Source organism: Hypanus sabinus, chromosome 32 (assembly GCF_030144855.1).
Source record: "Hypanus sabinus isolate sHypSab1 chromosome 32, sHypSab1.hap1, whole genome shotgun sequence".
NCBI classification, from domain to species: domain Eukaryota; kingdom Metazoa; phylum Chordata; class Chondrichthyes; order Myliobatiformes; family Dasyatidae; genus Hypanus; species Hypanus sabinus.
This window is the reverse complement of record NC_082737.1, coordinates 4251327-4276400: the sequence shown is the minus strand read 5'-3', so window position 1 is coordinate 4276400 and position 25074 is coordinate 4251327. Positions and strand designations below refer to the sequence as shown.

Below are 25074 nucleotides of genomic sequence, written 5' to 3'. Positions count from 1 at the left end.
TCCAGGTTGGGGCCTGATGTTTTTCGTGCTTTGCGTAAGTGGGTCGTCGGTGGGATTGGGATCGGGATCGGGAGGGGTCTTACCACCCCCTGAGGCGGGGAGCCTGGAACGTTTTATTCTCTGTGGGACAACACCAACAATTTCTCTTCGGTGAGTATTGAAGCCGGTCCCGAGCGGAGAGGTCTGACGGTGGGTCGTCAGTTAACTTTCCCGAACTCAAACAAGAGAAAATCTGCAGATTCTGGAAATGCGAGCAACGCGCACAAAATGCTGGGGGAACTCAGCAGGCCGGGCAGCATCTAGGAAAAGAGTACAGTAGACGTTACTGGCCGAAACCCTTCGGCAGGACTGGAGAATAAATGGTGGGAGGTGGGGAAGGGAGAGAGATTGGTGAAACCTGAAGGCGGAGGGGATGGACTGGGGGCCTCGTCTCGCTTCCTTCACAGAACCTGCCGGGGTTGGTCTGGGTTGTGAGACATTAACGCCGAACCGTCTGAGATGAGCCGCCGCTCAGCCGCTGTTGTTCTGGTCCTATTAGCAGGATGAAGTAAAACATATTTCTATATTGACACTGACGGAGAATTGTATAATTTATGTTCCATGTGTTATCTGAATGTACTTGCCTGTGGTACTGCTGCAAATCAGTGTTTCTCTGTAACTGTAGCTTCCCGTAGTTGTGCACTTGACAATAAATTCAGTAGGACCTACTAAATCTCAGTGAGATTTGATTAGTGATGATCATCTTGGCAGCTCGGTAGGTCGAATGTATGAGACAGTACCCTGTTAAATGCAAAACCCTGAACAGTGTTGATGATCAGAGGGATCTTGGACTCCGAGTTCATCGCTCCCAGAAAGAGTCTGCACAGATTGACGGACAGACATACTTTATTGATCCCGAGGGAAATTGGGTTTCATTACAGTCGCACCAATCAAGAATAGTGTAGAAATATAGTAATATAAAACTATAAATAATTAAATAATAATAGGTAAATTATGCCAATAATTGATCGAGTGGTTAAGAGGGCAAATGGTGTACTTGTTTTTATCAGTTGATGTAGTGTGTTCAAAAGTCGAGAAGTTGTGTTACAGCTTTATAAAACTAATTAGACCATATCTGGAGTATTTCATACAGTTCTGGTCGCCCTCTTTCTCAGAAGGATGTCAGGGCTTTGGAGAGGGCGCAGAAGCGGTTTACCAGGATATTGCCTGGATTAGAGGGCATGAGCTATAATGAGAGGTTGGACAAAATTGTGTTGTTTTCTCTGGAGCGGTGCCAGCTGGGCTGAGACTGGATAGACATTTATAAGATTACCAGAGGTCTAGTAGTAGTGTCTTAGAAAGGCAGCATCAATTATTAAGGACCTCCAGCACCCAGGGCATGCCTTTTTCTCAATTTTACCATCAGATAGGGAGGTACAGAAGCCTGAAGGTACACACTCAGTGATTCAAGAACTATTTCTTCTTCTCTGCCATCCAGTTGCTAAATGGGCATTGAACCCTTAAACACTACCTCACTTTTAAAATATATAATATTTCTGTTCCTTGCACGATTTTTAATCTATTCATAGAAACATAGAAAACCTACAGCACAATACAAGCCCTTTGGCCCACAAAGTTGTGCCGACATGTCCCTACCTTAGAAATTACTGAGCTTACCCATAGCCCTCTATTTTTCTAAGCTAATTTTTCTCTGATGTCTTCAGGTACCTATCCAAAAGTCTCCTAAAAGACCCTATCGTAACGGCTTCCACCACCATTGCCGGCAGCCCATTCCATGCACTCACCAGTCTCTAGGTAAAAAATTCCCCCTGACATGTCCTCTGTACCTACTCCCCAGTACCTTAAACCTGTGCCCTCTTGTGGCAACCATTTCAGCCCTGTGAAAAAGCCTCTTGATTATTGTCTCGCACCCCATGACTGGGTTACCAAACCAGCAGAAATGGAAAACATGTTGGACTCTGGTATATCTGTAAGTAATAGTGTTTATTAGTAAACTAAGCAATACAGTACCCTAAAAATGCAAATATATGAAACAGGTCAGCAAGAAGTGTGGAAATAGGAATCAAAACCAAGCTCTTTCAAAGTCTAGGGGTAAATGGATAGTCTTATGATGGTGAAGAGTTCAGTTCAGTTTAGTAGTTACTTGTGTAACGTTGGCGAGAGAGTGAGAGAGAGGTGGTGCCGTTGTCATCAAACTGTCCATTGTCCTCCTGTCCTGTTGTGGTCACCGACTATGACCATACCATGTACGACCGTTCTTCAGTGGACCTGTCACCCAGGCAAGGGTGACACACAAACAGATCCCAATCGTTGCACCTTCACACACTGTTAGTCACTGATCGATTTCATGAATTGATCCTCCAAAAACCCCCACCTTCATGTGGGTGCACAACTCTCTTTCAGTGTCCCATGGTGTGTCCATCTGCGTCTTAGCAGACCTGATTTTTATCTCCCCTTTCAGGGCACCAGCCGTCCATCAACCCGGTCCCACCTTGCAGTCTCTGCAGGAATCTTAACAAGCAGTCCTTGGAGCAAAGGTAAACAATCAGCCAAGGAGCCATAATATTAAATCATCTCTGTCTCTCTCTCTCATCTGTGCTTGATGCCTCCCCTCTCTTCTACTCTCTGTCTCATTAGCAGCATAGTTCACCGGGGTGGGGGGGGGGGGGGTCAACTCTGGACCCCATCTTAAACTCGGTTTACTCATCACACTATCCACATGATCAATGCCACTTATTATCTATGCACCCCTGTCAGGTCACCTCTCATCATCTGTCGCTCCAAGGAGAAAAGGCTGAGTTCACTAAACCTATACCCATAAGGCATGCTCCCCAATCCAGGCAATCTCCTCTGCACTCTTTCTAAGGTTTCCACGTCATTCCTGTAGTGAGGCGACCAGAACTGAGCACTGGGGTGTGGCAAGGGTCCTATATAGCTGCAACATTACCTCTGAGCTCCTAAATTCAATCCCAGGCCGCCTTGACCACATTGTCAACCTGCGTAGCAGCTTTGAGTGTCCTGTGGATTCAGACCACAAGATCTCTCTGATCCTCCACACTGCCAAGTCTTAACATTAATGCTATATTCTGCCATCATGTTTGATTTAACAAAATGAATCACTTCACACTTATCTGGTTGGAACTCCATTTGCCACTTTTCAGCCCAGCTGTAACCTCTGACCTCTCTCAACATGATCCACAACACCCCCAACCTTTGTGTCAAAAGCAAATTTACTAACCATCCCTCACTTCCTCATCCAAATTGTTTATAAACATCACGATGAGCAAGTGTCCCAGATATATGTATACTGTAACTGATTTAGTATTTTATTTTTATTGATTTGTTTTTGTGTTTTTTTTTCTTCTGTATTATGCATTGCATTGAACTGCTGCTGCAAAGTTAGAACATAGATCACTAGCAAATGCTTCAAGGTTCTGTTTCAAGTAAGAGTCATCAAACCCATGGTTATTTAGACAGTTCAATAGACGCTTAGCAATGGTTGCAGCTTTCTGATCAGACAGTTCAATTAGATCTGAAAACATTAAATGGGGATCACCTGCCTTATCAATTTCACATTTCAAGTAATCTATCAATGCTTGTTAGTTTATCCATGAGAACAGAAAATTTGCCATTTATCTGCTTGATATACTGAGAAATTTTCTTTTTCATATTAATGGCTACTGTTGAAGTCAGAAGTTTACATACACCATAGCGAAATACATTTAAACTCAGTTTTTCACAATTCCTGATATTAATCTGAGAAAACATTCCCTGTTTTAGGTCAGTTGGGATCACTACTTTATTTTAAGAATGTGAAATGTCAGAATAATAGTAGAGGGTGTGAAAGAGGTTTACCAGGATATTGTTTAGATTAGAGGGATGAGGTATAACGAAAGGTTGGACAAACTTGTGTTGTTTTCTCCAGTGCGGCGCAGGCTGGGGTGAGACTGGATGAACGTTTATAAGATTACATGACGAATAGATAGAGTATACAGATGTTATGTTTTTCCTGGGGGTTTAAATGTCTGATACAGTTTAAGATGAGGGGAGATGTGAGGAGCAAGTTTGTTTCTTTCCACAGAGTGGTGGGTAGCTGGAGTGCTCTGTCAGGAGTGATGGTAGACTCTACTGGTGATGTAATCCCATTTGCTTCTCCCATTTAACCGCAGATGTAACAATCACTTCACGCAGGTTGCACTTACTGTAGCGTGATCAATCACAAGCTGCTCTAAATCTCGTCGTGCAGAAACACTACAAAATCCATCATTTGGGATCCAACACCAACCTAATTTTCCCAAACGTCCTGACCATTGAAACTTTTATGGCTTTCATAACTTCGGCCTTTTTACATTCCCTCTATCTCCCCTGCCGCAATCTGTAGCCCACATCCTCGTTACGACTGAGAGATGTGTATATAACTCCCGTCAGGCTCTGTTATTCATTATAGCTTCTTAATTTTACTCAGAAGCATACTCTGTCTTCCTAATCCTATAAACCCATGTATTGCAACGAGCGAATGAAGCAAACACAGGCACGGAGATTGAGTTGGGAATCTGATGCGGACGTGAACGTTAAACAGCAAACAGGAGGGATCTTGACACGGAGCCTTGACACAGACAGACGGAGTTTCATAGGTAAACCTTGAAACTGGAGCAAACCTTACAGCACATGGTCTTGAGCAGCCGGGAAACGTGAATTAGAACACAAGCAAAAACCAAGGATCTGGCGGTAACCAAGTGGTTGTAACGCCGGGATCCTTATGCTTCAGGTCTGTATGGAAATCAGGTGCGTTCTCTTTCAACAAAGAGAATTAGAAGCTAATGGGAAATTAACGGTCGGAACCGTGGCACAATCAAAGGAAATTGGGAGAAAAATGGGAAATTGACGATCGGGAAGTGACAATACCCTCTCCTCCCCCTTCACCGGGGAACTCCAGGCATCCATGACACCACATTTCTAATCTGGCACGGCACATAAAACATCCAAATCTCGGATACTTTCTCGTTCTCATTCCTGGGCATTGCCACTTCGATATGCTCTCAGTCATTTTAATGTGGAATACAACAGAAATAACACGCAGTAAGGAGCACTACTTACGTACATGAAATAATAGACTACAAGTCTCTATCCAATATACAGTGTAAGAGAGACAAATATGGATATAGGCACACTGTAAAATGATCCCGGTGTGGGTGTAATGCACTTCAAAAACTGGCGAATTAATTCAATATTGTGCATTGACCTTGACTCTGAAAGGCACCAACAGTCTGCTTAAAAGTCCAAAGTGTCATAGGGCAGGCGTGAGTGCAATTGCTCTTACTAATGCAAAGGTGCTTGGGATGATGAAAGGGTTGACGGTAGATAAGTCACCCGGACTATATGGACCAGGCCCTAGCGTTCGGAAGGAGCTAGCTCAGGAGATGCTAAAGTCATTAGTAACGACCATTCAAAATATCACCAAATTCTAAAATTGTTCTAGCAGAATGGAAGATTGCAAATGTCTCTCTGCTTTTTAAGTAGGGCGGGAGACAAAAAGACATGAATTTATACTGAGTTACTCTGTCCTTCAATTGCCCAGTAAGAGTTCCGAACTTAAGTCAATCAAATCTCTCTAAAGACCTCAGAATTGCTGTCCACTGACGCTGCCAACTAACCTAGCGCAGTTTGAGCAACTCTGAAAGGCGGGATGGGGCAAGTCTTGCTTCATTCAGTTGTGTAAAATTAATAGAAACTTATCTAAAAATTCTACTGGCTGTAATAGCTGCAAGGGTCAATGAGTAATTCTGAACTATCACATTTCAGTTTTTGAGTTTTAGTTCTAATGTTTCCCCTGTTTTGGGTTATTCTGTGGAAAATAAGAAATATGTGAGTATATTTTCAAGACACTCTAACTTCCGTCCATCCACACTTGTCAGATCTTGTGGAGGATAATTTAATGGGTATTAATTTCCAGACTATCCATCTCTCTGTCCCAGAACTGAGTTAAAATATATTGACGTCTGTGCTGACAGGTCCCAAAGTTCTCGTCCAGTGACACTTTACCCACCAGCATTTCCAATACCCAGTGGTACTATCTATGTACTGATACATCACCCTCTCCAAAATACATTTTTTAAAAATCTTCTTCATTTCGTTATAGTCGCAACAACCAAGAATAGTGTATTTATTTTTATTATTTTAATTCTTTTTTTTTGTTCTATATTATGTATTGCATTGATCTGCTGCTGCAAAGTTAACAAATTTCACGACACATGCCAGTGATAGCAAACCTGATTCTGTTACTGAGTGGACAGATGATATATTTTTCCTGGGGCTTGAGATGTCTAATACGTTTAAGGTAAGAGGAGATGTGAAGGGAAAGTTTGTCTCTTTCCACAGCGTGGTGGGTAGCTGGAGTGCTCTGCCTGGGGTGGGAGACCCCAACTGGTCACGTGATCCTGCTTGCCGGTCCCATTTAACCACAGATGGGCAGCATCTGTGCATCTGTTTCTGAGTCTCCACCGTCTGGATGATGCAACAATCACTTCGCGCATGCTCACTGTCTCCGGATGGGCGGTGTTTTCCTTTCCGCTCAGTGCTGAAGTGGATCGGGAAGGGGCCTCACTTCCTGGGTTGGGGAGCCAGGTGCCCGGGATCACTGTCTGCGGGCCGACAGTGTGGGCACTGAGTATTGAGACCAATCCCGAGCGGGGATATCTGATGATGGCTGTGAGCCCCGAACTGAGCGGCAATTACTCATTTATTTTCCAATTATCTGGGCTCATCAAAAATGCGTAGACTTCATCGAATCTACATTGAACGATTCAAACCAGGAGCCATGCTGTCTATTTCTGCAGAGTTGAAATGGAAGTCCTGACAACAGCTTTTACCGGAGATCTGCCCCGCCCTCCGTTTTGTGACTCAAGGTCTATTGGTGTGTGTATACAGTCCCCAGATAGGTGGTGATCTCTCTCCAGGATGTGTTGGGGAAACTGATGTTGGCCACTGGGTCCCATTAACTTCCCCCAACTCGCCTCGCTTCCTGAGGCTCCTTGCATTTGTCCTTGAGCTTTATGGCTGTTGTCTTCTCCCAGATTGGGGTAGGTGAGAAAGGAGAATGACCCAGGTTGTGGGGATCTTTGATTCCACTGCCTGCTTTACCGAGGGACTGGGAAGAGGGAATAATGAGTTCTGTGATGTGCTGATCTGTATCCAAAGGTCTCTGCAGTTCCTCACAGTCACAAGCAGAGCAGTTCCCAGCAGAACGTGAAGTATCCAGATCAAAACCTTCTATGGTATGTTGATAAAAATTTGGTGAGGGTCTAAGTATATATGTCAAGATTCTTATTGTTTGTTCTAACTTTGTCATTTTAAGATCTTTTATATATTAATATGCACTATTAATTCAGTATCTGTGTATTGCTGGAGAACCATCATTGATCGTCCTTGATCCCTTCTCCCAGCTGATTCCATCTGCTCATCCCTGCCCACCTTGTTCAACCTCTGTCCAGTCTCTCTCCTTCAGCCATCTTCCTTTCTCCCTGCAGCCACCTTGGTCAACCTTGGTCGACCCTGTATCACACCTCTTCAATGATATATATCAGCAATCTTTCCTCTAACCCTTGCCTTAATTGTGATCTTTTCTTTTACACCTTTGGCCTCGCTGAGTTATTTTGAAAATCAGTTTTTGTTAGCTGGAATGCTGGAGGGTCATCAGGTTCTGTTTTGCATTGGTGTGGGAGTGCTAGTTTTTGAACTGTGACTGTCTGACACACTTCATCATATTACTGGCAGCAAAGAGTACTGAGTGAGTTGGTGCCTGGGCTATAATCCTGTCATCTACATTCCAGGCATATGGAACTGTTGGTGTTTTGGCTTTGACTTTGGTTTGTGCTTCTACAGATGGGGCTGGATGGTCGTCTTTCTGCAATGAAGCAGAAATTTCAAGCAGCTAGACAATGGTTGTGGGGAAATCCTCGATTGCATCCCAGATGTGTCAGGGTCAGTGAGTGGCAGATTCAGCTGTGTGATTCTGTGAGGATGGGTCCTGGGGTATCACAGTTTTGGATCCAAGTAAAATAGACCCGGGGATCGAGCTGCTTGAGCTGATGAGGAGTTGAGCAAATATTTCTGGTCTGAGATTAAATATTTGTTTCTGGAGTTCCTTTGGAAGCAATGACTGCTAATCTGGGGAGAGGATGAGTTCCCATTCCATCCTCACAGGGAGAGGCTATGAGGAAATGTGCTGTTCGGTGTTGACAACAGTAGAAATAGACCTATGAGTTTGGTGTTCAATCTGTTTCCTGCTCCCTAAATGTCATCTGTCTGTCAGTCAATGGAAATCAAGTAGAATCTGAAGTTGCTGGAGATCTGCACTAAAAATTGAAAATGTTTGAAGCCATTCTGACAAAACCTGAATTGTAAAGTTTGTTCCTTTCCCCACAGCAGTTCCTTTCCTGCTGAGCGTTTCTGGTAATTCCAGTTTCTTTTTATTACATTCACCCTGGAATGGTTTATATTTCCTGAAATTAACCTGTTTTAACCTGGGATGGAAATGTCTCATTCTGTTATAGTAGAACGGTAAAGAAACCGCAACTTTTCCCTGTAAGTTATCCTGGTACCAATTTGTCTCTTATTCCTGGAAGTGTGTTCAGTACAGTTGTTGCTGACATGATTTACAAGAATAATCTCAGGAATGATCAGCATTATGTATGAGGAGCACTTGATGGTTCTGGACCTCTGAACTCTGAATGCTGAAAAGCCTGGATACAGTGGACATGGAGAGGATGTTTCCATTGGATGGAGAGTCTGTGATCTGATAGCAAAATCTTTGAATAAAGATGCTTCCCTTTAAAACTGAGATGTGAAAAAATATTTGGCCAAAGGATGTCTGATCTGTGGAATTTGTTGCCGCAGAGGATGTTTGAGGCTGCAATTTGGGTATATTTATGACAGATTAATATACTCATGATGGCTAAGTTGATTCAGGGTCACAGGAGGAAGAATATGGTGTTGGAATAAAAATCAGCCATGGTTGAGTGGGGGGGCAAAACAGATGGATTGAATTACAGAATTTTGATCCTGTGGCTTATGTCTTATCATGACTGAATGATGGCTCCTTATCCCATATCTTTTTGTAACGTGTGAGGGACAATAAAAGATTGCTGATTTGGATATCTGCGTTCAACATTTACGTTTCAGTGAGTTTTTTTCTTAGTAGCAGAAATGTTTGGTTCTCCTTTTTATTGTTAATGTGCTTTATTGTCTTTCATGTTAAAGTTAGAGCTGCGGTGAGAGATTTATTGCAAACCACAACTGAAGACGAGGGATCAGGAACAAGCGAACCAGCCTGAGGACTTAGGGCTTCAACTGGAGAGGACCCATCTGACTCGGAGATTCCAGTGATTCAGTCAGGACAAAGTTTGGTGAGTCTCATATACGCAAACACTGGTCCTTTAGACATTACATAGCTGCACAAAGGAAGGTAGGAAATAGTTGGAGTGAGACTGAATGTGCACAGAAGAACCTCTGTCAAACCCAGTTTTAATCACTCCAGGTATGGTAATGTGTTTCCGACAGCCCACTCACATTCTGTGGAAGTTGAATCTGGATAAAGTCACTCAGAGTCTGTATCAGTACAAACTCTTTATTCGAAGCACCCGGGGCTTACTCAGTTAGTCACTCAAACAGGAAGAGTCTATGACTGTTACCGCCCAATCCACTAACTGACTAACAATTCCCCTTACAACACAGATATATCCATCCACAATACACCCCTCCTCCCCACACAAGACAGGCTGGAGCCAAAGCTATTTACTACATGACAGTCCCTAAAGACAAACCACAAAATAGTCATAATGGCTTACACACACAGAGCAGACTGAAGCTGTCCTATCTCACGCATCAGTGCCCAAGGAGGTAACCATCTTGAAACCCTAGCCAGCTTCCCTCAAGAAGAAATATGCCTCAGCATGGCTCATCTGTTGATCATCAGCAGTTTCTGTCAGAAAAAACAGACTGCGTTTGTTTAACAAAGTGTTAACCCTTTTACATACATTATCATTCCCTCCTTTTGATCATTATATACAACTATTAGGCCATAATGCAATATCATGCCCCACATATTACCAAACAGGCCTTCAAAGACCATCATTTCGACCCTTCAGTGAACCTGTGTAAATCCTGCCCTACCTTCTTAATGCTGTGAATCTCCTTGGCAGTGTGCTCAGAGAGGGACACAATATTAGTAGATTCATCAGGGATATTGGTGCAGCATTCTGTGTCAAAAATAGCACAGGTTCTCCCTTTCTCAGTTAGGATAAGATCTAAAGCCATACGATTCTGTAGGACTGTTTGCCGGATTGCAATCATTTCGGTGGATATTTCTTTTACTTGGGCCTGTGTTTCTGTCAGGGCCCTTGCAGTGTTGTGGTCAGTAAGTGCTGTAGCTAAATTGATTATCTCTTGTGAATTCCTGGCTACTCCATAGGAGAGAAAAGTGATCATTCAAAATCGTTCAGTCTCAGTTATTCCTCTCTGCTGCTAGGCACTTGAAAGTATGGCCAGGATGCATGTTTCCCAGTTTAGGAAGTTCCATTTGGTGGGAGCCTGAGATACCATCCCTCAGAACACTGACAGCCACAGTCATCTCTGACTGGATCACAGTTCCTCACCTCACTTTCCCGGGTGTTATTTGAGAAAGCCCAGGCTGAGAGTTCCTCACTGTGGTTGAGCGGGATTACTGACATTGGAATCATAGTTTTATTGTGCTGCGGAATTTCAGCGCAAGCCCAGCAGTCCCCTCGTTCTACCTGTTTGGCATAGGTGTGACAATAACAACTGAAGCAAAATCAAAAGTTAACAGTGATAGGAGTATACAAATGTGTAAATATAATTCCCAAGCCACTGAGCTCAGGGAATACCAAGCTTACAGTCTTGAGATGGTAAGGTATGAAAATTCATTTCATCCACGGAATAAATGATGCGAGAGAGATATTTGTAATCCAAGGGGAATGTTGAGAGAAGGCAATTACTTCAAAGTCTATAAATTCCATGGTGGTAAAACAGGATAACAGTCGCCCTAGGTCATATCCGTCATCATTCCAAATCCACATACAAATTATCACCAAAAGTAGCTTATCACGTCTTTAAAGATAACTACCACCCAGGCAAGGGTTAACACACTGGTAGATTTCACAAGGTACTCCCAATCAAGATCCAACACACCAAAGTATTACAGACAGTGATTTCCACTGAATATCCCTTCTCACAAGTGGTTACCACATAACACACCTGAATCCAGCTAAGGGTAAACAAAAGTGGTAGCTACGGGATACTCCAACAAAATCCACATATGGATTATAGGGATTATCACCAACAATGATTTGTCACAGGGGTATCGTCTTCAAGTGAATTAGCACACCCAAGCAAGGGTTAGCACAAGTGGTCTTCACAGGATACTCCCAAACCAAAAGATTCACTCCAGTGGATCAAACAAAGTGACAATCACACATTCAGTATAGGCTGGATCAATAATCAACCCACCCTTGTGGGCACAGGAGAGTCCAAACAGTGACCTTTGGCCACTCAGTCCTTTGTTACGAACCTTCCATCTTCTTTCTTTCTCTCCGTCTGACTGTGTGTCTGTGACTGTCCTTGCTTAAATAAAACAAACTGCGAGCTATGTAAACACAAGCTGCAAGCAAGTGTAAACACGCTGTAGAGTCAAATAGTTCTGCCCTTCTCTCCCTCTCTCTCAGTAAGAATCAAACAGGAGCCAAGAAAACCAGCGGCTGACATTACTCAGACACTCTCTCTTAAAATGACAGTCCATATCAAGAAACCTAGAGGTTAGTCACACCACTATCAACCACTATGACATGAAGAAAGGTGAGTTACACCCAGTGTGTAGGACACAGGAAACTGGGTGAGAGTCAGGAAACGAATGAGTTCAAATAGCCACCACAGAGTACTCTTGTGGCCATCTCGCATAACAACAGATGGACCACTTTAGAAACTGTTGGGAGGTGTTATCTGGCAGAGGAAAGTCAAAGGGGTGATAGGGAATTCGTTAGGGGAACAGAACAAGATGGGATGAATATTCTCGTGGAAGGCTTGATAATGCTAGTGTGCGGGGAGGGGTGACGCGGTTAAAATAAGTTGTTGGGGGAACAGGAGTCAGAATGACAGAACAGATAGTGGAGAGGGTGAATTGAATTGACTTTATTACATACATCCTTCATATACATGAGGAGTAGAAATCTTTATGTTATGTGTCCGTCTAAATGTGAAATGTGTAATTTATAGCAATTTATAATAAATAGTTTGTACATAGAACTTTCAATTTAACATGGAAATCAATTATTCACATCTACTGATGTGCTGAGCTGTCCACACCACTCTCTGCAGGTTCCTGCGATAAAGAGAAGTACAGTTTCCATATCAGGCAGTGATGCAGCCGGTCAGGATGCTCTCAATTGTGTTCCTGTAGAAAATTATTAGGATTTGGGGCCCCATCCCAAACTTTTTCAACCTTCTGAGGCGAAAGAGGTGCTGTTTTGCTTTATTCACAACACAGCCAGTATGTGCAGACCATGTGAGATCTTGTTGATGTTTATGCTGAGGAACTTAAATCTGTTCACCCTTTCAAGCCCAGATCCATTGATGGTGGTTACCCTGTCTCCATTCCTCCTGTCTTCACAATCAGCTCCTTTGCTTTTGTGACCATGAGGGAGAGGTTGTTTTCTTGACACCAGTAAGATGTTGTTCAGACCTCAGATAGGGACAGCAATCAAATGGTTGATTATGGTATGAATATGCTGAGCTGTGTATATCACAATACAAGAACCATCGTAGGAAAGCCAGATGAGCTCAGGACAGGGATTATTGGAACTTGGTTGAAACAACATTCTTTGTGATTTAGAGGAACAGATTTGGAGAGAGGTCACAGACCAGGCCAAGAAACAAAGGTTGATTCAGTAAGTGATTTTAACTTTCCATATACTGACTGGGACTCCCATACTGTAAATGGACTAGATGGGGTAGAGTTTGTCAAATGTGCCCCTAATCAGTACATTGAATTCCTGACGTAGAAGTGTACAATAAGTTGTTAGGAAATGATCAGGGCTGGTGACAGAAATTTGTGATCATAATGCCCTGAAATTCAAAATAAAGATGGAAAATGAGAGGTTTGGACCACAGGGTGAGATTCTAAATTGGAGAAAAGTCAATTTTGATGGTATCAGAAAGGATCTGACTAGTGTGGTTTGGGACAAAACACAAAAATACAACTGCAGATGCTGTGGATCAAATAATACGTACACAACGCTGGAAGAACTCAGCAGGTCAGGCAGCATCCGTGAGAAAAGAGTAGCCAATGTCTCGGGCCGAGATCCTTCATCAGGAATGGGGGGGGGAAGAGAGGGCCGAAGCTCAGTAATAGGGATAGTGGAGAGGGTAGGGCCTAGAGGCGCCAGGTGGAAAACCAATCGGAGGAAAGATGACGGGGGAGGGGGAGGGGATAAGCATGAAAGAACTGTAGAGATAAAGAAGCAGAAAGTTGAAAGGGAGGCAGAGAGGGACCTGGGATAGGGGAATTACTGGAAATTGCAGAATTTAATGTTCATACCACCAGGCTGGAGGCAACCCAGACGGTAAATGAGTTGTTGCTCCTCCAACCTGAGTTTGGCCTCATCATGGCAGTAGAGGAGGCCATGTGTGGACATATCTTGATGGGAATGAGAAGCAGAGTTGAAGTGGGTGGCAACTGGGAGGTCCTGTCTATTGTGACGGTGCTCGATGAAGCAGTCCCACAATCTGTGTCAGGCCTCGCCGATGTAGAGGAGGCTGCACCGAGAGCACCGGATGCAATAGACGACTCCAGCAGACTCGCAGGTGAAGTGTTGCCTCACCTGGAAGGACTGTCTGGGGCCCGGAATGGTGGTAAGGGGTGAGGTGTGGGGACAGGTGTAGCATTTGCTCTTGCAGAAATAATTGCCAGGTGGGAGTTCTGTGGGGAAGGACGTGTGGACCAGGTAGTTGCGGAGGGAACGATCCCTGCGAATAGCTGAGAGGGGTAGGGAGGGAAAGATGTGCTTGGTGGTGGGGTCCTGTTGAAGGTGGCTGGTCTCTTCACCCTGTGCGGGACACATCTGGTCGCCTATTCGCCTGTCTATATGGTCCGCCGGGGCTGGTGCCCATGTCCAGGGGGCCGTGGTGCCAGTTGGGGTCGGAGTCCTGAGGCAGATGATTCTTCAACGTGCTGAAGGGCTGAGAAGTAGGAGTCCAGGCTGGAGGCAGTCGTCCTTGTGGGATGCAAGCGAGCAAGCTTGTAATCCTTCTTGGATGTGGGGAAGGAAAAGAAACGGCGGTTGGAGGCATGAATCCGGGGGAGAATGAAGTGGAGTTGTGGACCATGGCAGACAGTGGAAAGCGTGGCTCGGAGTGGTGGCAGAGACAGTGATAAGAACCGTAGGTATCTCCGCATGGCGGTAAACGTGGCTCGGAGAATCCGACGGGAGATGTGGAGGGTGCATCAGTTAACAAAATGGCGGTACCTGGGATCCTCGCTGGGCCCGAACTGGGAAGCCTGGAACCGAAGCTGTAATCCCTTCGGTATGAGATGGCGGTGGAGACACGCTCCCAGAAACGAGACGTGGCTATGGTACCGTGTCTGGGTCAGGATGTTGTCGAAGAGACAAAGAGAGGTGCAGATAATGGAGGTGGGCAGTGAGCAAGGATCTTACTGAACTCCCGTCAAAGAGAAGATTTGAACTTCTTCAGGGTAGGCATACCTCAGAGATTTCACAGTGGAATAGCGAATCAAATCACGAAAATACAACTGCAGATGCTGTGGATCAAAGAATACGTACACAACACTGGAAGAACTCAACAGGTCAGGCAGCATCTGTGAGAAAAGAGTAGCCAACGTTTTGGGCCGAGACCCTTCATCAGGAATGGGGGGGGCAGGAATAGAGGGCCGAAGCCCAGTAATAGGGATACGGGAGGGGTAGGGCCTAGAGGCGCCAGGTGGAAAACTGTGGTTTGGGACAGGCTGTTTTCTGACAGGGGAGAACTTGGTAAGTGGGAGGCCTTCAGAAGTGAAATTTTGAGAGTGCAGAGTTTGTATGTGCCTGCCAAAATAAAAGTTGAAAGGTAACTGGTGCACGGAAACTTGGTTTACAGGAGATATTGAGGCCCCAGATATTTTGTTCATCTAAATGCCTCAGACTGTAGGGAGCTACAAAGACTCATTAATGACTGATTCATTAATCATCATTCCACGCCCTGAGCTCATCTGACTTTGTTTTTAGCTGTCTTCTGTTGGTTTCTAGTTTCCGAATAGTTTTGGCTTTTATGTTGGCTTTGGTATCTCATTTCAGCCAGGGTTGTGTCATCCTGCCTTTCCAATCCTTCCACTTTTTTGGGATGTATCTACCACTCAGCTTCTGAATTGCTCCCAGAAACTCCAGCCATTGCTGCTCTGTTGTAACTCCTACTAGTTTTCCCTTCCAAACAAGTTTGTCCAGCTTCTCTGTCACAGAAACTTGGAGAAGGATGTCTGAGAAACGGAATGAGAGAGCTGCGGGAGCCATTTTCACTTTTTCTTCTCATCGGGGTTAAGAGATGAGAAGACTTCACAGGCGTGTGATGTCGGGCAGTGAAGCGTGGAAGATTTAAAAGGTACACAGACTAATACAGCGGGCAGCAGAGTGAAGGCTTAAGGGCTTTGGATCAACGGGCTTAGGGGGAAACAGGTGAGGCAGGTTGATTTAGTTTTCAGTATTTCCTGTTATTTGAAGAAAGGGGGGATTTATGAGTGTGAGGGCAGCTTGTTGTTTGTGGGGTCAGATGTGGGAGGCTCTGCAGATTCCTAGCCTCCCAGACATCACCAGGTGCCCCGAACTGCAGCTCCTAAGAGATGGTGTTAAGGAACTGGAGCTGCTGCTTGATGACCTTCGTCTGGTCAGAGAGACTGAGGATTTGATAGAGAGTTGTTACAGGCAGATGGTCACACTGAAGCCACGGGAGGCAGACGAGCGGGTCATGTTTGGGAGAGGGAAAAGGAAGAGTCAGGTACTAGAGAGTACCCCATTGACTCTACCCCTTGACAATAAGTACTCCTGTTTGAGTAATGCTGGAGGGGGGGGGGGGCGGTGGGAACAGTCTACCTTTGGGAAGTAACAGTGGCCATGCCTCCAGCACAGATTCTGGCCCTATAGCTCAGAAGGGTAGGGAAAGGAAGAGGAAGGCAGTGGTAATAGAGGACTCGATAGTCAGGGGGTCAGATAGGTGGTTCTATGGGCGCAGTCCGGAGACCCGGATGGTAGTTCGCCTCCCTGGTGCCAGGGTCTGAGATGTTTCTGATCATGTTCAAGATATCCTGAAGTGGGAGGGTGAAAAGCCAGAGGTCGTGGTACATATCGGTACCAATGACATAGGTAGGAAAATGGAAGAGGTCCTGAGAGGACAATATAGGGAGTTAGGAAGGGAGTTGAGAAGAAGGACCAGAAAGGTAGTAATCTCGCGACCACTGCCTGTGCCATGCGACAGTGAGAGTAGGAATGGAATGAGGTGGAGGATAAATACATGGTTGAGGGATTGGAGCAGGGAGCAGGGATTCAATTTTCTGGATCGCTGGGACCTCTTTTGGGGCAGGTGTGACCTGTACAACAAAGGACAGGTTGCACCTGAATCCTAGGGATACCAATATCCTGGCGGGGAGATTTGCTGAGGCTACTGGGGAGACTTTAAACTAGAGTGGGAATCCAATTGAAGAGACTAAGAGAGGAGCTTAGCTCACAAATAGAGAAAGCTTGTAGACAGTGTGTGAGGGCAGATAAGCAGCTGATAGAGAAGAGCAGTGCTCAGACCAAAGAGGTAGGGGAGAAGGAAGAAAAAGAAGATAGTAAAGTTGTTTGCACTGTTAGGAATAAACAGGGAGTAAGAGGTGCATTCATTTTAATGCTAGGAGCATTGTAAGAAAGGTGGATGAGATTAGAGCATGGATTGATACCTGGAAATCTGATGTTGTAGCTATTAGTGAAACATGGTTGCAGGAGGGGTGTGACAGGCAACTAAATATTCCTGGATTTTGTTGCTTCAGGTGTAATATGGTGAGAGGGGCAAGAGGGGGAGGTGTTGCATTGCTTGTCAGAGAAAATACTACAGTGGTGCTTTGGCAGGATAGATTAGAGGACTCGTCTAGGGAGACTATTTGGGTGGAATTGAGGAATGGGAAAGGTGTAATAACACTAATAGGGGTGTATTATAGAACACCTAATGGGGTGTGAAAATTGGAGGAGCAAATTTGTAAGGAGCTAGCAGATATTTATAGTCAGCACAAGGTTGTGATTGTGGGAGATTTTAATTTTCCACACATAGACTGGAAAGCCCATTCTGTAAAAATGCTGGATAGTTTAGAGTTTGTAAAATGTGTGCAGTGTAGTTTTTGCAGCAATACATAGAGGTGCCAACTGGAGAAGGGGCAGTGTTGGATCTCCTGTTAGGGAATGAGATAGGTCAGGTGATGGAGGTATGTTTTGGGGAGCAATTTGGGTACAGTGATCACAATGCCATTAGTTTCAATATAATTATGGAGGAGGATAGGTCTGGACCCAGGGCTGAGATGTTTGATTGGAGAAAGGCTAACTTTGAAGAGATGCAAAAGGATTTAGAAAGAGTGGACTGGGACAATTTGTTTTATGGGAAGGATGTAATAGAGAAATGGAGGTAATTTAAAGTTGAAATTTTGAGGGTACAGAATTTTAATGTTTCTGTTAGGTTGAAAGGAAAGGTTAAAAGTTTGAGACAGCGTTGGTTTTCAAGGGATATTGGAAACTTGGTTTGGAAAAAGAGATCTACATATAGTCAGCATGGAGTAAACAAGGTGCTCGAGGATTATAAAGAATGTAAAGAGAATCTTAAGAAAGAAATTTAAAAAACTAAAAGAAGATATGAGGTTGCTTTGGCAAGTAAGGTGAAAATAAATCCGAAGGGTTTCTACAGTCATTTTAATAACAAAAGGACAGTGAGGGATAAAATTGGTCTCTTAGAGAATCAGAGTGGACAGCTATGTGTGGAGCCAAAAGAGATGGGGGAGATTTTGAATAATTTCTTTTCTTTGGTATTCACTAGGGAGAAGGATATTAAATCGTATAAGGTAAGGGAAACAAGTAGGGTAGTTATGGAATCTATGATGATTAAAGAAGAGGAAGTACTGGCACTTTTAATAAATATAAAAGTGGATAAGTCTCTGGTCCTGACAGGTTCTAAAAAGGGTTCTAAGAGTAAACCTAGCAATTATTGGCCTGTGGTCAGTGGTGGGTAAATTAATGGAAAGTATTCTTAGAGGTGGTATATATAATTAACTGGATAGACAGGGTGTGAATAGGAGCAGTCAACATGGATTTGTGCATGGAAGGTATGTTTGACAAATCTTACTGAAATTTTTGAAGAGGTCACTAGGAAAGTTGACAAGGGTAAAGTAATGGATGTTGTCTATATGGACTTCACTAAGGCCTTTGACAAGGTTTTACATGGAAGGTTACTTCGGAAGGTTCAATCATTAGGTATTAATATTGAACTAGTAAAATGGATTCAACAGTGGCTGGATGGGAGATGCCAAGAGAGTAGTGGAGGACAACTGTTTATCAGGTTGGAGGCTGTGGTCTAGTGGTGTGCCTCAGGGATATGTACTGGGTCCAATGTTGTTTGACATATACATTAATGATCTGGATGATGGGGTGGTAAATTGGATTAGTGAGTATGCAGATGATACCAAGATAGGAGGCGTTGTGGATAATGATGTAGGTTTCCAAAGCTTGCAGAGAGATTTATGCCAGTTAGAAGAGTGGGCTCTAACAATGGCAGATGGAGTTTAATGCTGATTAATGTGATTAATTTTGGTAGGACTAAACCAAATAGGACACACACGGTAAATGGTAGGGCATTGAGGAATGCAGTCGAACAAAGTGATCTAGGAATAATGGTGCATAGTTCCCTGAAGGTGGAATCTCATGTGGATAGGGTGGTGTATCCAGAGAGCCGTGCCTGTCATGAGATAGCATTGCCCTCAACTGGTCAGAAGTCACACCACCTGCCAGTCAACATTTCGCCCCTCCCAACTAATCAATGCACACTTAACCATTGGCCACCTTAATTGGATTAACCTGTCTAGCACCAAGCTGTTGGCCCCCCTTGAATCACCTGGGCTGGCCCTCCAGCCCACCGAACTATAAAGGGTACTACATGTGCTTGGCTCTCTTTGCCATCCTCGAGGGACCACCCTGCTTCACTCCAGGCTGACGCGCTGGAGACACGAAGTGAGCTGTGTATTGAATAGGGTTGTGGGCGAGTTTAATGTTGTCCCTGTAGCAGAGAGCTGTGCCTGCCCATAGTCAAGGGCTGACGGGTTTCGTAGTTACTTTTCCCTTGCTCGTGTGTGTACCTGTACTCTGTCCACACACTGTTTTCCCATGTATTGTACTGCCGACCCAACTTTTCCCACGCTCATCTATTCTAAGTGCGTTTGTGAGAATATTATAGCTGCATGTGTTGCTCCCAAGCTTTTCTCCCCTTGTAAATAAACTCCTTTTATTAAAACTGAGTGTCCAGAGCTCTTGCCTTTGAGACCCAAAGAATCGGTCTCATTTCCAGCACAACAGGTGATGAAGAAAGCTTTTGGTATGCTGGCCTTTATAAATCAGAGCATTGAGTATTGGAGTTGGGATGTAATGCTAAAATTATGCAAAGGATTGGTAAGGCCAAATTTGGAGTATTGTGTACAGTTCTGGTCACCGAATTATTGGAAAGATGTCAACAAATTAGAGAGAGTACAGAGGAGATTTACTAGAATGTTACCTGGTTTTCAGCACCTAAGTTATCGAGAAAGGTTGAACAATTTAGGGTTTTATTCTTAGGAGCATAGAAGGTTGTGGATGGACTTGATAGTGGTATTTAAAGTTATGAGGGTGATAGAGTTGACGTGGATAGGCTTTTCTCCATTAAGAGTAGGGGAGATTCAAACAAGAGGACAAGTTGAGAGTTGGGGGCAATAGTTTAGAGGTAACACGAGGGGGAACGTCTTTATTGAGAGAGTGAGAGCTGTGTGGAACGAGCTTCCAGTAGAAGTGGTAGAGGCAGGTTCAATATTGTCATTTAAAAAAAAATTGGATAAGTATATGGACAGGAAAGGAATGGAGGGTTATGGACTGAGTGCAGGTTGGTGGGACTCGGTGAGAGTAAGCATTCGGTACTGACTAGAAGGGCCAAGATGGCCTGTGTCCATGCTGTAATTGTTATATGGTTATAAGTTCAGTACAGAAACAGGCAATTTGGCCCTGTCTCAGCTGCTGAGGGGCATAGTTTTAAGCTGCTTGGAAATAGATACTGAGGGGATGTCAGTGGTAAGTTTTTTTACACAGAAAGTGATGGGTGTGTGGAATGCACTGTCGACTATTTGTGTGAGAGTGTTTCAGTTACTGTGGGGCCAGGCACCTATGCAGCTCAGTGGGAACAGGGAATAATACCATTGTAGAGAGTCAAACTGAACCAGGCCACAGATTGGAGAAGGCAGAAATGCCCCATTCTTATACAGACAGGAAGAGCATCAGAGAGTTTGATGGTCATTCCAGATACCAGCACTGTGCCCAGTTCGATGATTTCTCTCTCCAACTTGGGTTGATCTTCACTGTAACAGTGTGATGCCAGATCCCACCTTGACAAATCATATGATCTCATCTGAAATGTTGTCTTACACCCATTGATGGATTTTGTAAATCTTTTTACAGGTTAAAAATGACAAGGAATTCATCTGTGGGAATCGTGAACACAACACACCAGTTTTGCTGTCTCTGTCCACGTATATAAGAAGTGAAGCAAGGGATTCACTCGATCATCCTTCCTGCTCAGTCTGTGGGGAGGGATTTGCTCGAAAATCTGACCGACTGGCATGCCCATCATCTTACACAGGGGGGAATCAATTCACCTGCTCAGGCAGTGGGAATGGATTCAGTTGGTCATTTCAACTGAAGGTGCATCAACGAGTACCATTTACCTGTTCTGTGTGTGAGAAGGGATTAAGTGGGTCATCCCTCCAGTGGACACACCAGTCATTTCACATTGGGCAGAGGCTGGACATCTGAATTTATGGGGAAGGATTCACTCGATCATCTGTCCTAATGGCTCACCAGCGAGTTCACACCAGGGAGTGGTCGTTCACCTGCTCGGACTGTGGGAAGGGGTTCACTTGCTTATCTAAACTGAAGGTACATCAGCGAGTTCACACTGGGGAGAGACCATTCACCTGCTCAGACTGTGGGAAGGGATTCACTCAGCCATTTCACCTCCAGAGACACCAGTCAGTTCACACTGGTGAGCGGCCATTCATCTGCTCAGTCTGTGGGAAGGGATTCACTCAGTCATCTCATCTGAAGGTACATCAGCTACTTCACACTGGAGAGAAGCCGTTCATCTGCTCAGACTGTGGGAAGGAATTCATTCGGTCATCCGACCTTCTGGCACACAAGTCACTTCACACTGGGGAGAGTCCGTTCACCTGCTCAGAATGTGGGAAGGGATTCACTTGCTCATCCCAACTGCAGGTACATCAGCGAGTTCACACTGGAGAGAGGCCATTCACCTGCTCAGACTGTGGGAAAGGATTCACTCAGTTATCCCAACTGCAGGTACATCAGCGAGTTCACACTGGAGAGAGGCCATTTACCTGCTTAGACTGTGGGAAGGGATTCACTCAGTCATCTAAACTGAAGGTACATCAGAGAATTCACAGTGGTGTGAGACCGTTCACTTGTCTAGACTGTGGGAAAGCATTCACTCAGTCATCGGATCTACTGGGACACCAGTCAGTTCACACTGGGGAGAGGCCGTTCATCTGCTCAGAATGTGGGAAGGGATTCAATCGGTCATCCGAACTGAAGATACATCAGCGAGTTCACACTGGAGAGAGGCCGTTCACCTGCTCAGACTGTGGGAAGGGATTCACTTGTGCATCTAACCTGAAGGTACATCAGCGAGTTCACACTGGTGAGAAGCCATTCAGCTGCTCAGACTGTGGAAAGGAATTCACTCGCTCATCTGAACTGAAGATACATCAACGAGTTCACACTGGAGAGAGGCCTTTCAGCTGCTCAGACTGTGGGAAGAGATTCACTTCCGCATCTAACCTGAAGGTACATCAGCGAGTTCACACTGGCGAGAAGCCATTCACCTGCTCAGATTGTGGGAAGGGATTTACTTGCTCATCTGAACTGAAGGTACATCAGCGACTTCACACTAGGGAGAGGCCGTTCACCTGCTTAGACTGTGGGAAGGGATTCACTCAGTCATCTAACCTGAAGGTACATAAGCGAGTTCACACCGGGGAGAGGCCGTTCACCTGCTCAGACTGTGGGAAGGGATTCACTCAGCCATATCAACTGAAGGTACATCAGAGAGGTCACACTGGGGAGACGCCATTCACTTGCTCAGACTGTGGGAAGGGATTCACTTGCTCTCCTAAACTGATCGTACATCAGAGAATTCACACTGGAGAGAGGCCATTCACCTGCTCAGATTGTGGCAAGGGATTCACTCGGTCATGTCAACTACAGAGCCACCAGTCAGTTCACACTGGAGAGAAGCCATTCATCTGCTCAGAATGTGCGAAGGGATTCAGCCAGGCATCTCACCTACTGAGGCACCAGTCAGTTCACACTGGAGAGAGGCCATTCACCTGCTCAGACTGTGGGAAGGGTTTCACTAAATCATCTAAACTGAAGGTACATCAGCAAGTTCACACTGGGGAGAGGCCATTCATCTGCTGAGACTGTGGGAAGGGATTCATTTGGTCAACTCAACTACAGAGACACCAGCGAGTTCACACCGGGTAGCGGCCAATCTCCTGCTTAGACTTTGGGAAGAGATTCTCTCAGCCAAATCAATCAAATGTGCATCATTGAGTTCACATTGGGGAGGGACCATTCACCTGCTGTGAATGTGGGAAACAATTCGCTCAGTCATCTAACCTTATGTAACTCTTGTTTTGGCTAGCAGCTTAATAGAGTGGGTGACAGCCCCCCCAGCCCAGTCAAACTTAAGAAATCTCATTTGGGTGGATGCTGCACAATGCGTCCCCTGTTACAAATCAGTTACCCAAAGTAATAAAGTGTACACAATATGCAATTAAACAATTGAGCTTTATAATTCTTACTTTGACAATAGGGTTAGTGAAATAAACAAAAATGATAAAGGGACCACTCTCGCCATTTGCTTGTGCCACACTGCTGGCACACTGGGGAGAAAGTTTCAATCAGCTGCATTCTGGATATTTGTCCATCATTTTTGTTGAATGCAATTTTGAGAATGGCTGTCAGTGCTGAACTGTGCAATTATTGCTGCTACTCACCACACCCAGTTCTGCACCCTGGTCACTGGGCATGGGAGGAGTTTCTTCTGCATGTTCATCTTTAATGCAACTGGAGTTTAATATTCTGAATCTGTGACAAATAAATCAGTTCTATTTTAAATTCTGGCTCTGGTACTTAGCAAATTACACACCTAGTGTATAGTAGAGAGTCAACTCAGGCTGGCTCCACTCTGACAGTGATTCTGTTCCACAGCATTCCTTTTAAATCCTCCCCTGTTGTTCCCATCTCACTCTCCCTGTGGTGATGGGTTCTAAACAGTCAGCACTCTGTGAATGCAAATTCCCTTGCATTTTCTGCAGACTGAAGAAGACGAGCTGACTGCAGTTCTCTCTGACATGTTCTTCACCCCTTAAATTTCTGGGCTGATGGAGAATGATATTGGGAGTTACTCCTTATTCAGGGCTCATTTCCATATTATGAGTCATCTTCCCTGCTTCTGAAGGGTTGTTGAAAACACCACTGTTCGCTGAAGACTGCAAGCAGGATGGGAAACCATTAGTTGGATATTCAACAGAGCAGGGTCGGAAACCAGAGGCGGGTCCACACAGGACAGAGTTTGGGGATCTGGATGATGGTTAGGGTAAGAACATATGATGAAGAGAAGGGAATCAGCAGCAGGACATGGCAGCAAATCACAGAATAGCAACATTTGGAAGCTGACTGGCAGAGAAAATTTTTTGTCTGACTGATGACACAAACAATGCCTGTGGTGATGTGCTCCACTGGTTGGGAGCATGTGTGTTTTTCGATGGTTATATCTATTGAGGAAGTTGTTCCTGCTTGTTTATCCTGTGATATTATATCTGAATGTTTATTATGGATTGTCTTCTCTGAAATAATGTATTGATTATCATATGATTTGTAAGATCTTGAACCGAAAACTGGATCACGCTTGAATTTATGATGCCTTTATGAAGTGATGTAGGGCATAAATCAGTTTGTATTTTAAAGCAAGGTTGTGGTAAATGATATTTGCCACTTAACTAATCAGATTGAGTTAAACTGCTGCAGGTTCTTGGAATATGTTGGATTGTGTCTGGTTTCAACTGGCATTTTCTGCATTTATTGCCTTGTTTATTTGTATTGTATAACAATTTTTGATTTTTTTTCGTACTTTCTGTTTTAATTGTTGTCCTGTATGAACCCCTCTGTTTCTGGGAAGTGGTCTTCAGCTCTCAGTCAGGTGCTTGATGCTTCTTTGTCACGATCTGATCTGCTCAGATCGTTGGGATGTCTCCCATGGAGGGTTATACTCATTCCACTGGTTAATGTTTTCTTCCATAGTGATGGTTCATTTTTCTGAGTTAGCCTCCCATTTAAGTTTTCTGTCTGTATTTCTTATTACGATTGCATATACACACACAGAGTGCTGAATCCTGTTCATTTTTAATGAAAATATATACTTATAAGTTTTATCTGACTGTTGTGTGATTTTTTTTTCCATGTGTGTTACTTCTCTTAGAACCATAGAAGCATAGAACATTACAGCACAGAAACAGCCCTTTTGGCCCTTCTTGGCTGTGCCAAACCATTTTTCTGCCTAGTCCCACTGACCTGGACCGGGACTATATCCTCCATACACCTCTTATACATGTCCTGTCCAAGTTTTTCTCAAATGTTCAAAGTGGGCCCGCATTTACTACATCTGGCAGCTCATTCCACACTCCAC

General features: G+C 44.4%; 1 protein-coding gene across 4 annotated transcripts; it reads left to right on the top strand.

Annotated features, from left to right (window-relative positions):
- Positions 1-24820, top strand: LOC132384411 (zinc finger protein 420-like). Of its 4 annotated transcripts, none has more exons than XM_059955539.1 (4): positions 1-150; positions 9259-9404; positions 15521-15660; positions 20769-24820. In XM_059955539.1, the coding sequence occupies exon 4, from the start codon at positions 21159-21161 to the stop codon at positions 22800-22802; it is 1644 nt and encodes a 547-aa protein (XP_059811522.1). In that variant the 5' UTR covers positions 1-150; positions 9259-9404; positions 15521-15660; positions 20769-21158; the 3' UTR covers positions 22803-24820. The 4 variants fall into 4 exon arrangements, 3 of the variants coding, with proteins under 3 accessions (XP_059811522.1, XP_059811521.1, XP_059811520.1); XM_059955538.1 differs by lacking the exon at positions 15521-15660 and adding an exon at positions 2462-2537; XR_009508877.1 differs by lacking the exons at positions 15521-15660; positions 20769-24820 and adding an exon at positions 11739-15353.
- The last annotated feature ends 254 nt before the right edge of the window (positions 24821-25074 follow it).